The sequence below is a fragment of the Ochlerotatus camptorhynchus genome, unplaced genomic scaffold (assembly GCF_037179485.1).
Source record: "Ochlerotatus camptorhynchus isolate MF236.1 unplaced genomic scaffold, CSIRO-AGI_Acam_v1.1 ptg000140l, whole genome shotgun sequence".
Lineage (NCBI taxonomy): Eukaryota > Metazoa > Arthropoda > Insecta > Diptera > Culicidae > Ochlerotatus > Ochlerotatus camptorhynchus.
This window is the reverse complement of record NW_027040630.1, coordinates 1,734,101-1,747,844: the sequence shown is the minus strand read 5'-3', so window position 1 is coordinate 1,747,844 and position 13,744 is coordinate 1,734,101. Positions and strand designations below refer to the sequence as shown.

At 45.2% G+C, this 13,744-nt stretch overlaps 2 protein-coding genes across 5 annotated transcripts in view; one reads left to right on the top strand and one right to left on the bottom strand.

Moving 5' to 3' along the window:
* Positions 1-7,563, bottom strand: part of LOC135700665 (uncharacterized) — a 46,449-nt gene extending 38,886 nt beyond the window's left edge. The window contains exon 1 of the mRNA XM_065221248.1: positions 4,658-7,563. Within this exon, the coding sequence (XP_065077320.1) occupies positions 4,658-7,563 (2,906 nt within the window). The remainder of the gene's footprint in view (positions 1-4,657) is intronic.
* The window catches only part of Pde9 (phosphodiesterase 9), a 398,535-nt gene that overhangs the window by 303,475 nt on the left and 81,316 nt on the right, over positions 1-13,744 (top strand). For all 4 annotated transcript variants that reach the window (XM_065221202.1, XM_065221203.1, XM_065221201.1 and 1 more), the window contains one exon: positions 12,024-13,574. In XM_065221202.1, the coding sequence (XP_065077274.1) occupies positions 12,215-13,574 (1,360 nt within the window). In that variant the 5' untranslated portion in view covers positions 12,024-12,214. The remainder of the gene's footprint in view (positions 1-12,023; positions 13,575-13,744) is intronic.

Genomic DNA, 13,744 nt, shown 5'->3' with positions numbered 1-13,744 from the left:
TTACGACCAACACCTGCAGGCAGTAAGCTGTTCTAGGCTATGTGGTGTTTGCTATGAAAATGGGACCGTAAAGGCTCGAATCTGGACACTTTTAAACGTTGGCTATAACGCCTTATTTTACTGAAAATAACTCACATATTTTATCATTATCTTTTTAGTATCGTCCGGTTTAACTAACCGTCCGGTATTCGGTGCATTACGGAACCATACCATGCTTGCGGCAGAACAGGCCGTCACACAAATATGTCGCATCCATATTGATGTCACATGATGGACATTTATGGAGGTCTACGATGGATCGGGTTCCGGATGAAGTTTGCAGGATGGTTTTTTGACCGACCGATAACAGCTACTGAGCTGAACAATCACTGCGATGACAAATTATCACTGAAATCGATTTGTTCCGATCAGTAGCAGTGAAACAGGATTGAATCTACTGAAGAACTGTAACGCGACCGTTCAGAAATTTTCGCTGCTCTGCCACAGAATCCAATTAGAGTTCACGAACCACTTTCCGTTCTCCGTCGTTCTGTGAGCTGCCCTAATTAGCAACCAAGCTTGACTGAAACAACTTCACCGTCGATGGTTTGTGTGTGTGTGTGTGTGGCAACGAGTGCGGAAGAACTGCAAAAGCGACACTTTTATCGTGAAAAGCACCCCACCTCCCCGGAGAGAATCCATTTCCTTAAAAGCTTCAAAGCAAGCAAGTAGAAAAAAAAAGTTGTCTAACTCAATTTCCTGATCGCTTCCTTTCCATCATCTTCGCCATCCCCGTCACGGGGACTCATCAGTAGCGCAACGGAATATGAAAGCAAAGTCTCCATCTAAGTAACAGCCTGGCATTGGCATAGCCGAGTGGGGTCAGGATCAACCTCTTCTGGAATGCCACCGTCAGGATTTTTTTTTAGGAGCCACTTTTTTCACTGTTCCAGTTTGCTAAGCTCAATCCGTTCTGAAAGTTGCTTTTCTGTGGTTTATGATGATCCTAATAGGTGCTATCTAGGCAGACATTTTCTTGTCAGAAACCATAATCGTCCAAGATGGTTCAGATTTTTCGAATTAAGATTAGGGTGGCCGGGATCATTTTCAATCCGAAATTGTACACTCAATTTGAATTTTGGGATTTTGGAGGCATGTCCAAAAGGATTTAAGACGCAAATCTGCAGTGCTCTACGATAATTATTATTATTCAAACCGCATTGAATGACGGCAAGCACAAAGCTAACAAACAGTGTTCGGATTAATCTTGCGATTTCGCGAATAAAATGGACTGTAATTGGATGGAAAATCGTGTTTATTTATTCTTATACGCGTCGGTCTTACAACTCACTCTCGAAAAAACTAAGTGTCAAAACAAAAAGAATACATAGAGCTACTAGATACATGAATTAAAATGCTGGTTTCAAATTAACCGTTTAATGCCTGAACATCCTCCCCCCTGTTGAACTCTTAACCGTTCCGCTAGATGTACGCACGGTCACTACTCTGGTCACACCATCCAACCCTGGGTGGGTTTGCACTAGCCTAGCCAACCTCCACTGCAAGGGTGGCAAACGCTGGAATGAACTGAACTTGCATAGAACCGGAAGTTCTTTGGGTTCTTCGCTCACTGTTATTTAAGGCTATCTTTTTTATATCTGGAATGTCAACCGCTTCAGCTTTTTCAAAAGCTCCATACGATGCATTTTTTAGAAAAGTAGGCCCGTGCCACCAAACGTCACTTTTTTTCAATTCCTCTGGATAAACGCCACGTGATAGTAAGTCTGCAGGATTTGACTTCGACTCCACATACTTCCAATCAAATCCTACAGTTGACTGCTGGATTTCAGCAACGCGATTAGCGACAAAGATGTTGAGCTCGTGAGGTGATTTATTCAGCCAGCATAGTACAACCGTGGAATCCGTCCATAGCACAACGTTACTATACTGCAAGCTTAGCGCCACCATGACAACGCTAACGAAACGAGACATTACCAGGAATTCACAGAGTTCCAAACGAGAAATCGTTTGCACTCTTGATTTACTTGTTAGAAGATGGATCTCTGCACTACAATCGAAGAGAATGGATCGCACGTATACGAAAGCACCGTATGCCATCAAGGATGCATCTGAGAATGCATGCAGTTCGACACTCACTCGAATCGGCGAAATAACGCACCGACTTATTTTCATTCCTTCCTGGTCCTTCGTCTGGTCCTTTCGAACTTCCTCCTCCCAACCAATTTTCAAGTCTCGTCCGAGAGGATCAAATGTTTTTGCAACCTCAGCGAGAATGTGACGTTTGGTGATGAGAGATTGTTCCAGAACTGGAATCATCCGAAAGAGTGTAACAATTTAGGTTTTATGAGGGTTCTGTAGCCCATGATTTAGACTTGTAGAATGCTATAAAACCGCAATAAAACTTGCAATGTTGCTTGGGAATAGTTCATCTGTTGACGGATTCCATAGTAATCCCGGTGTCTTGATTATATGGTTTGCTCCACTGAATTCCAATGACGATCGCTTCTCTCGTAGCTCTCCCGGGATGGTCTCCAAAAAGTCCATTGAATTGGAGCACCATTTTTGCAGTTGAAAACCGCCTCTATGTAGAAGTTGTATGAGCTGTTTTGAAGCCTCCTTGATTTCGTCGACAGAATCTCCTCCAGTCAACACATCGTCGATGTAGACATCACATCCGGAAACTGGTCTCCTTCATCCTGGATGAGTTGCTTCAATGTACGTGTTGCTGCAAAAGAGGCTGATGCTGTGCAGTAGGTTACGGTCGTAAGTTTTAATGTGCGAATTGGATCAGTTGGCATTTAACGACAAAATGCCCGGAGGAATCTTGTATCATCGCGAGCCATGCTTATTTGCCTGTACATTTTGGGCACATCACAGGGGAACACGTACTGATGAATACGAAACCGAATTGTTATATCCAATAATGGATCCTGAACGACCGGACCGGTCATGAGGACATCGTTAAGTGAAACTCCCGTAGTCGATTTCGCAGATGCATCAAACACTGTTCGCAGTAGACGATGTGGGTTTCAACACCACATGGTGAGGCAAAAAGTAGTTGGGTGTGCTGCTTATCTCAAGCTCGAAAATCTCCCGACAATGGTTGACTCGAACGTATTCCTCAATGAAAGCATCATATTCACGCTTCAGTTCCACGTTGTTGTTCAAACGCTTTTCAAATTGATAGAAGCGCTGCAACGCATACTGCTTCGTTTCACCAAGCCCAATTAGGGGCTGTGGTGGATTATCTCATTTGTTTCAATATATAGAGCTATACTGTCTTCGACAAAGTTGTTGTACTGAGATAGACCAACAAGCCTGTGTCATTGAATTCAGATTTAATTGGGGACTACGTCCCTAGAGGCACTTCACTTATATTTTTATTATGACGGGGGCTATAGCATATGGATCATAGGATCCTGGCCATTCAGCAAAGTTGTTCAAGTGACCAAGTCCTTTCGGATGGTGGCCATATAAGTTCAGAACTCTCTCACTACACAGCGCTAGTGTGCACGTGAGCTTGCTATATAAGCTGTATCTCAAAATCCTGGCCATATAGAAGGTTACTGCATTCAGCAACGCTGTTCAGGTGATCATGTCCTTTTGTATGGTGTTCATATTAGTTCAGAACTCTCTCACTAGGCAGCGCTAGTGTGCATGTGAACTTCCTATATAAACTGTATCTCGAGAACCTGGCCATATAGAACGTTGCTGCCTTGAGCAAAGTTGTTCAGGTGACCAAGTCCTTTCGAATGGTGGTTATATTAATTCAGAACTTTCTCACTACACAGCGCTAGTGTGCACATGAACTTCCTTGAAATGTTATGTGTGGAAAGCTTGTCCATATAAGATGTTGCTGTGAAATGTGGGGATAGGAACCGGAAAAGGGATGATGTGTAGAGGTCAGAAATCGATTTCGGACGCCATTTTAAAATCCAAGATGGCGACCATTGGTTCAAGAAAAACTGTCAAATACCCTACAATATTTCATGGTACTTCCGGAAAGGAGACGACGTATAGAGGTCGGAAACCGATGCCAGATGCCATTTTGAAATCCAAGATGGAGGCCATCGGTTCAAGAAAAACTGTCAAATACCCTACAATATGGTTATTTCCGGATAGGGGATAACGTATAGAGGCCAGAAACCGATGCCAGACATCATTTTGAAATCCAAGATGGCGGCCATCGGTTCAAGAAAAACTGTCAAATACCCTATAATATGGATATTTTCAGAAAGGGGACGACGTGTAGAGGCCGGAAATCGATGCCAGACGTCATTTTGGAATCCAACATGGCGACCACCAGTTTAAGAAAATCTGTCAAATACTCTACAATATTTCGGGTACTTCCGGAAAGGGGACGACGTATAGAGGTCGGAAACCAATGCCAGATGCCATTTTGAAATCCAAGATGGCGGTCATCGGTTCAAGAAAAACTGTCAAATACCCTACAATATGGTTATTTCCGAATAGGGGATAACGTATAGAGGCCAGAAACCGATGCCAGACGGCATTCTGAAATCCAAGATGGCGACCACCAGTTCAAGAAAAACTGTCAAATACCTGACGTTTGGTGAGTACTTCGTCAGGATTGATAGGTGGAATATCAAACTGAAACCTGAAAACATCGGAATTAGGGAGCCAGGTTAGTCCTAACGCCTTGACGGAAGGATCTGGATCGAGATTGATTCCTTCGGATGCACGGATCGCAAGATTCTCTTCGGGAATTCCGTGCAAGACTTCTGCACAGTTCGATGCCCATGTTCTGAGCCGAAAACCACCGCTGCTCGTCATTCCGTCTAGCTGAATCTGCAGCTTCTTGGCCTCCTCCAGAGTATCGCAGCCCGTGATCACGTCATCCATATACGTATCTTCGGTAATCGCAGCAACTGCCAGTGGATATCGATCGCCTTCGTCCATTGCCAACTGGTTGAGTGTGCGAGTTGCTAGGAACGGAGCTGGTTTCGTTCCGTAAGTGACAGTGTTCAGCTCGTAACTGCCTACCTCCTCTGATGGTGATGGACGCCAGAAGATGGATTGGAGTGGTCGATCTATGGAAATAACGAAGATCTGGCGGAACATTTTTTCCACGTCGGCGACTAACATGATTTGCTTCGTGCAGCAACGAAGGATGATGGATCGAAGATCTTGCTGTATTACTGGCCCTACCAGCAATGCATCGTTCAACGACAATCCCGTAGACGTTTTACAAGATGCGTCGAACACCACGCGGACCTTGGTGGTGGTGCTGGCCTCCTTCACCACCGGATGATGTGGAAGAAAGCAGCGTTTAATGGATCCTTGTTCTCCTTCGACCTTCCGCATGTGACCTAATTGCACGTACTCCTCCATAAATGCAACGTACTGTTCCCGTAGGTTAGCGTCCTTGGATAGTCTACGCTCGGTACCTTGAAAACGTCGGAATGCGATCTCCATAGATTCGCCCAACCGAGAAATGACGTTTTCGTCTTTGGGTAGGGAAACAGAATAGCGGCCGTCCGCTCCACGCTGCACAGTACTCGCAAACATTGCTTCACAGCGGGATTCTTCTGGAGAAAAGTTGTTGATCAACTCAACCTCCTCTATGGACCAAAGCCGGGATAGTAGCTCCTCCAAACGATCCGTTGTTGCCATGTTGCAGTTGATTTGCATACTATGGTTGCCTTCGGTATATCCTCCACTGACTACCCAGCCGAAGACTGAATCGTGTAACGCTGGAAGTCGCTCTCCAAGTGAAATTTTCCTACCCGTTTCGAAAAAGTCGAAGAATGCTTCTATCCCCAGGACGATATCCACCCCTGAGGATATACAGAACGATGGGTCAGCAAGTTCGATTCCTTCTGGAAGTGTCCAACCGGATGTGTTGATGGTGGTAGTCGGCAGGTTCACCGTAACCTTCGGCAGAACTAGGAAGTTCATTTGGCGTGAATACTCCGATAACCGTGATCGAACCATTGCTGAGACTTGTTGCTTGACCTTGGTAGCTGCCTGACCAATGCCAAGAACCGAAATATCCACCCTTCGGCGAGTTATCTTCAGACGCTGGCTGAGGCGCTCTGAGATAAAATTGCTCTCCGATCCAGAGTCTAGAAGAGCTCGAGCTGGAATCCGATTGCCGTCATCATCCTGAACTATGACAACCACTGTTGCCAGCAAAACCTTGGATGAGCATTGGTGGGCTGTACCTGCCACCAAGCTGTCAGTAGCTGTCAGATTAACTACTTGAGAAGTGGAAGAGGATGCTAAATGTTTCGAGGATTGATTGGATTCCGAAGCTTCCTTGGATACGTTGCTGCCTTTAGTTGATGTCTTGGAGTTGGAGTCCCTATCAGGTTTAAAACAGACCAACGTGTGGTGTCGACCCTTACAATTCCGACACGAGTACTTCGACTGACATTCCTTTGCCTGATGTCCCTGTCTGAAGCAGTTCCTACACAACGAATGAGACCGCAGTAACGAATCCTTATCCGTCACTGACATTCGTTGGAATGTGCCCCATTGGAACAGTGGATGATTTCCCGAGCAGGCTAAACAGCACCATCCGGACGCTTGTACAGTGTTGAGGCTAGTCCTGACTGCAGTGCTCTTTTGCCTTGTTGGTTGTGGCTGATTTGATGATTTCATAGGATCTGCAGTCTTGGATGGTAAGAATTCCAATATGCGAACTCCCCGTTGGAGAAATTCGAGAAGTTCCTTGAGGGTGTCCTGTTCCTGGGTCGAAGAAAACTCTTCCCAACCCCGGCGAGTGGATGGATCTAGACGACACGTCAACAGATTAACCAAGAGGAGATCCTTATAGTCAACCGGTTGTACAATCTGGTCCAACGTTTGCACAATCTTTTCGAATCCTTCAACAAGACTATGCAACTCGTTAACGGATTCCTTGGATAGGATGGGTAACTTGAGGAGAGATTGGATTTGGCGTTTCTTCAGTTGCTTGCTGTTGTTGTACCGCTTCAACAGCATAGCCCATGCAACTTGGTAATTGGCAGCGGTGATCTGCAACGAATCGATCAACGTCTTCGGTTCCCCTTGCAGACATCCCTTCAAGTAGTGGAACTTTTCTACCTCTGGAAGATCCGTCTTCCAGTGGATCAAGGAAGTGAATAAGTCCCGGAAACTCAACCACTCGTCTATCTCCCCGTTGAAAGATTGCAGCTTAATCTGCGGAAGACGAACGTGATCAAGCGTAGCTGTTACTGATGGTTCAGCACCAAGGATGGATTGATTCAACGATGTAGGTCCCTGCCTTTCCCTAGCCTGATCTATTAATATGGATTTTGCTTGATAGTAACGGTCGCTAAATTCCTGTCTTTGTATCTCGAATTCGTCGTTTTCATCGTCGAAGTCATCTTGTGATTTAAGCTCGACGAGAGTAGCACCATACCTCTCCCACAGTTCGTCGATTTTCTCCAATCGTAGATTGATCTGAGTAGCGGTCGTTGTTTCCTGGATTTTCTCCGTGAAACGCCAGATATCGTTGAAGGCCAACTCAATCTCCTTCAACTTGGTAATGAGGAGTTTCAGAACCGACTTCCTGGTACACGGCTTCTTGGTAGGCATGATGTTAGCTCGGTATAGTTGATACGGAACGAGAAGAGAAGTGTCGTTGTAGTATAAATACTGTGGTCCCTTGCTTCGGTGGACACACACTATTCTATGTTAACTGACCTTTACAACAAACGATTCCTCCTAAATTGAGCCAAAGTCAGCAATCCAATTGACCAAAGCTTCAGTCACGACACAGGTACTTTGTTGGTAATGCTCATTAGCGAATAAGGAACGTATGAAGAGGAGAGGAAACCAGCATGTAGTATTCAAAATTATCCAAACTCGACTGGACATATACTGAGGCAGCTCACCTAGGGAAACCAACAGCTCCACAAGTGTCCAAATCGATCGAATACTTCTACACATCAATCAATGATCAACGTTTGAATGAACTCGCCAGATATCGAAACTCCTATCGTATGATTTCACCAGATGTCGAAACTCCCATAGAATACCAACGAGAATTGTGAGAAGAGGATGACGAACTAATGTAGTACCACTAGAATCCGACTTCGGCCGGGCATATACTGCGGTCAACTCACCCAGAGAAACCAGCAGCGGTGCGAAACCCAGCAATCAAATTCAATTCAAAATAAGTGCAGCCGCAGTTCGTGTCAGCGAGGAAATTAGGGATGTGTCCGCAAATAATCGAAGAGGATACCAATTTCCATTAAAATGTGTATTTTCTGCTGCCAGGCTTCGGCAGACATATACAGAGTTCTATATAGACTCACCCGGACAATAATATGATGGTGCTCCCTCTTCGTTGTCAAAATCCCGTCAAATGTCTTGATCGGATGAACAAAATGGCCACAACCACCGCCGATGGGAGTCGTCACTGATGGCTGGCGGCGCGATGGTGCGTATGTGGTCCAATTAACCGTCACTCACAGCCAAGGATCCGTCCTAAGGAAGTTGGTTGTCCTCCTTACCAATGGTCGATCATCGGTCAACCGGTGGGTTGTTCGTAGTGTAGCAGATCAAGAAAATCGAAGGGGGGTGTAAGAATCACGAATCCTAACTTCGGTAGGACATACACTAAGTGTTAATTTACCTGGAGAAACAGGAATCCGTTCCTGGTTAGTGTCCAGTCCTAGCACGAAAGCCAAGTTGAAATTCCATCCAGTCAGTTCAAACTTGATATGGCGCCAGATCCAGGCGCGCGTTATCCTCCACAAAGGCTCCTTTCAGGCGAGAATTTAGATGGCTGCTGATTGATTGTGCACAACTAATTGACCCGCGGAACGATGGCGACACTCCTTTCATTCGCGGTACACAATGGTGTGATGGATCTGTGGTCTGGCCTATTCCATCCGTCGATGGCGTCAATCCAGCGTTTAGGGTCTTGACACGGTCCACAGGTATCCGGTTCAAAGGACCAATTATGTAGGATTACCTGTACCTTTGCTGGAGTAACTTCGGAGGTAGTGAACACCTTAGCTGTAGATTGTTGGTGTCCAACTCAATCGGTGGATGCCTGGTCGACAGGGAACGGATCAGCGATGGACACGTCAATCGTTGGTGCAGATTACGGACAACTGGTTAAGGGTGCGAGTTCTTCCTTCATGGCACAATTAACACTACACAAGTTTTAGGGGAAACACAAACTCTAACTACACTACATTTATTTTTGGTACAAACTACAACACGAATTACAATAAATGTCCCGGTCTCGCAGGACCGTCTTCGACCTTGGGTCACTTATCACCTAGCTACAATAATCATCGCTATCTGCTCTCTAACCCGATCCCAGTATCCCATCGTGGATGTGGTGAATATCACAAGAGATCGGATCGTAGACCGAATCTCTCGCTCTCATCGTCTACATCATCTCCCGTATGCTAATGAAAGCCAAAGTGATCTCGATCTACCATCAACTGCCGGTCGATCGATGGCTCGTACAATAGCCACAATTTAAGCCATTATTTGCTACCTTTATTTGCTATCATCTGATCGGCTGTTACGGTGATAGGATGGTAATAGGGTAATCCTACAACTACTTTAATTGATCCATAAAAAAATCAAGTTTGCGCACTAAAAAAATATAGGAGTGATTCGAAAAATGGGATTGAATCCACAATATTATGCTCGGTAAGCAAAATTGGTCGCTGCTAAGCCACCAAGCTCCTTTCATCACAACATGCTATTACAACTAACGATCGCTAAAGCTGGGCACCATGAAGCTATTCAAATGGAATCAATTTGTTTTCCAGATTTATTTAAACAACAAAATTTGATACAGCATGGTTGATTTCAGCAATATATTTCGCTGGGAAAAGGTTCCGAAAACACTTCAATTTAAAAAAAAAAATGTGGGCATTGAAAAGATTAGTTATTGAAGTCCGAAATTTTAAATGCTTTTTCTGTCGCAGAATTTTGAATTTAGAACACTACAGCGCGAGTGAGTTATTGGACCGAATTTTGTACAGTGATAGAATAAACTAAGAAATTCTTATAATTAGAAAAAATAGAACTCTTCTGAAATCCTATCCCGAATAGGACTTTTGAGATCCCGGACATTTGTTTTTTTTTTTAAATCATAAGAGACAATTTTCAAGATGTTGGGGCTAGGCCAGTTTTACCCATTACTAAACTTTTCGAAATTTAAACTTTAAAAATTCTCAAATTAAAAAATTCCATGGTAGGGTAAATGTCGGATTCGGCACCTATTGACTGTTTTCGGCAACCAAAATTTAAACGTTAATTTCACTATGTTTTCCCATCAACACACTTCCCTGAATGTATCCAAACGATTCTTTAGTCTTTCAGCTTCAATCTGATTATATTTGTACGACCGAGCATTCATGTTATGCCAGATTTTTCTTCACATGAAGCATACGCACTACAAAATGGGGCTGATTTCGAGTTGCCGATAAAAGAACAGCTGGTTAACACGCAGTTCTAATGGGAAGGTTGCCGAAGAAAAAGAGGCTGCCGACAATAGTCACACTCACCTGAGAAGTTTGGAGCGTTGTAAAAACGCTTTCAAACAGTTTTGAAGAATTCTGTCGATTAGAATGGATAGAGAAGCAAGTAGCAGATCAATTTAAACAAACAGACACGTCATATATGTGCGTGACGCTGAAAAAATGCTAATAGAAGTACTGACGTTGCTTAGATTGACGAGAATACGTAAATAGGGAAATTTACAGAAGATACTGTTTTTTTTTAATTATGAGATTTGCAATTTTCCCAAAATGAATCACTCTTATAAACTACTAAGCCTGTTCAAAACCACATTCCGAGAGGACTTTCCAATACAATAGCCGATCGATTTAGCTTATCTCAAATCTCCCCCTACACAAAAAAAAAAATAGAAAATAATGCTTCAAATTCCATTGCACTTCAGTCAACCATCAAAGCAGGTGGCTAGCTCAAATCAATTAGCAATTTAATTAACGTCCTGCTATTTCCAGCTCGGTTGGATTTCGGAACCAGAACCGAATTCACTTGTGCTCAAATATGGACCGATATGAATTGAATCAATTTTCCGCTTCACCATGATGCATGTTTGCAATTTCACCGCTCACTCAAATCGAATTTCTGCTTACTTTTATGCAGGATATTTTAAAATTTTCGGACCGTCCTCGATAATCAAATTGTTGCCACCGCAGCGTAAGGTGGGAGTGCGAGTTGGTCATTTAATTGAGACATGGCTTCCGGGAGGTACGTCGCCCTGTGAACGCGTAATATTTCCCGTTCAAAGAATTCGGAATGGAATGGGAAAAGTTAATTAATACATCGATGCATGAGTGTGGGTGGAAATTCATTGGATGATCGTGGTGGAAACAGAGCCAACTTTCCCGGAACAAAAAAAAAATCAATTTTGTTCAATTTATAAGCATTCTATTTTGGGTCGGAAATTGCGTTAAAATGCTATAAAAATGCAATAATTTAGAAAGTATATCATGTTGGGTGCGATTCCGGTTTTGGTGGGGAATAATTTCGGTTGGGAAATTTCCCCCCGCCACGCTTTTGCCTAATTAAGCACATTTGTTTGGTAGCAAATTTGATTTGGGCGTTGACCTGGAAAATTGCCTCGAGCCTTTCGATGGGAACTGCCGCCGAGCAGGAAAGGTAAACTTTCCGCTTTACTCTGCTAAGTGGTTTATGCTACTACCATTTACGATATCCTGTGTTTAAGAGAGATCCCTTCAATTTCCGGAAGGTAGCTTCATTGTGTTGAAAGTGACACGCAAGAGTTGCTGCAGTTTATGGGCAGAGGTAGGCTTAATATCGTTTTCTGCGAAGGACTGGCTGCTTGGTTGGTGGAAGAATGATTAGTTTGTCACACAGGGATGTTCCTTTGTCCTTTTTTCCTGCATGGAAGCATCTGTCAATATAATGAAAATTCCGTATAATTTAGTTTCCAGCTGCTTTATTGACATTTTTGGAATATTTCCATCGAATATATATTTTCCATGACCTTTAGACACTCTATCTGACAAAAGATTTTCTTCTCCCCATTTCAGGTCCACCGATTCAACCAGTATTGAATGACAATCACCGAGTACTCCAGTAGCTTCCATTGGCCCCAGGTGGAGCACCCGCAACTTGTTCCCGTAGTAGCCGTCCTGGACCGTGCCAGAATCGTAGACTGTCCGCAGGCCAGCGTGCCGCAGAATCACCTTCGTTGCCTCGTGGCATCCGCGGATCAGCTCGAATGTACCACAAAGCTCCAGACGGCCACCGCGGAGTAGATGTGAAGCTGTTGGCCGAACTCGGTTATATTGCGGATCGATTACGCAACCACGAACAGCGCTGGGAGCTGGCCGAGCTGAAAGATCTCCACAAGCGGATCGTGCTTAGCTTCGATGAGCTACCGTTGAATGTGGTCCAAGCATCGGCGGACGATCAGCTACGACCGGTCCAGTCGGAACTTCACGGGCGCTCCCAGCTGCAGCAGGAAGTCGAGCGAGCGGCGGAAGCGGCGCAGGAGGTGGAAGCCACCAAGAGGCAGCAACGCCTCGAACGACTACAGCAGTCCACCCAACCGAGTCCATGTGACGACGTCGATCATGCCAAACTAGTGCAATTAGAGGACTTTCTCATCTCATTCTATCGTAGTTACGCCGAGACGCGGCGAATCAGCCCAAAGTGCAAAAAGACCAAGAAGTCACGCACTAAGCCGGGAACCAAAGAGCACAAGGTGTTTCCCTTCCTGGCATCATCTTCATCGCGATCATCAATAACGTCTTCATCGAGTTCGACCGAGGCCGGACCTCGAAAACAGTGTGATAGCCAGTGTGCCACAGCCACCGCCAACGACGACGACGACAGCAACGTCGCCAAACAGCCAAAGCAACTCCAACCGGAACAATCATTCAATACATCGCAGGCCGATCGTACTATGAACCAGGATCGCGAACCCGAAGATCCTAACGCAGTAGTTGAACCCGCACAAGCCAAACCAACACCAACGACCAACGACGACGACGAGGAGGAAGAGGACGACAATCAAAGCGATGCCAAACCTACAGTCGACAGTGTCAGCCCTTGCGCCAGCTGTCCACCGACGCCGCAGCGATCGACCTCGGCCATCACCGCGGATAGCACAACCAAAGACGACGACGAGGACGCAACGACGACGACGACGACCACCACCGCTACGGCGACTCCCAGCGGGGCCAGTAGCCAGCAGACCGTAGTCAATGTGGAGGAGACGGATCCGCTGGATCAGAAACGGCCCTCGCTGGACGCTCCGACGTCTTCCTCCATCACGGCTCCCCGACCGCGAACGACAACGGGAGGCTGCGATGACGACAGTACCGAACCGGACGAGGAGGAAGACGACGACGATGACGAGGACGAGTGCAACGGGAACAGCGGTGGTGGTGGAGCTGCAGATGCTGAACGAAACAAGCTGAGGAAGAGAATCTCGGAACTGGCGAACAACTTTGCCAGTGCCAAGCAGTTTCAGCAGATGTGCGACAATATCGATGCGATCAAGGACGTCGAACTGAGGGCGCTCATTCGGGAGCTGAAGCGGAAGATTGACTTCGCCGAGAGGATGAACTGGTTGTGTGAGTATATAGCTAACGAACAGAAGCTAATTTTTGACTGATTTACAATTAAGTTGATAGATAGCGCGTACCATTAATTTTCTCCCATCGTTCATCCTCGTAAAGTAATCTGAACTAGTGACTTCACAAGACTTCTTTGAAATTAACACAACTGGTGCCGGCGGTTGAGT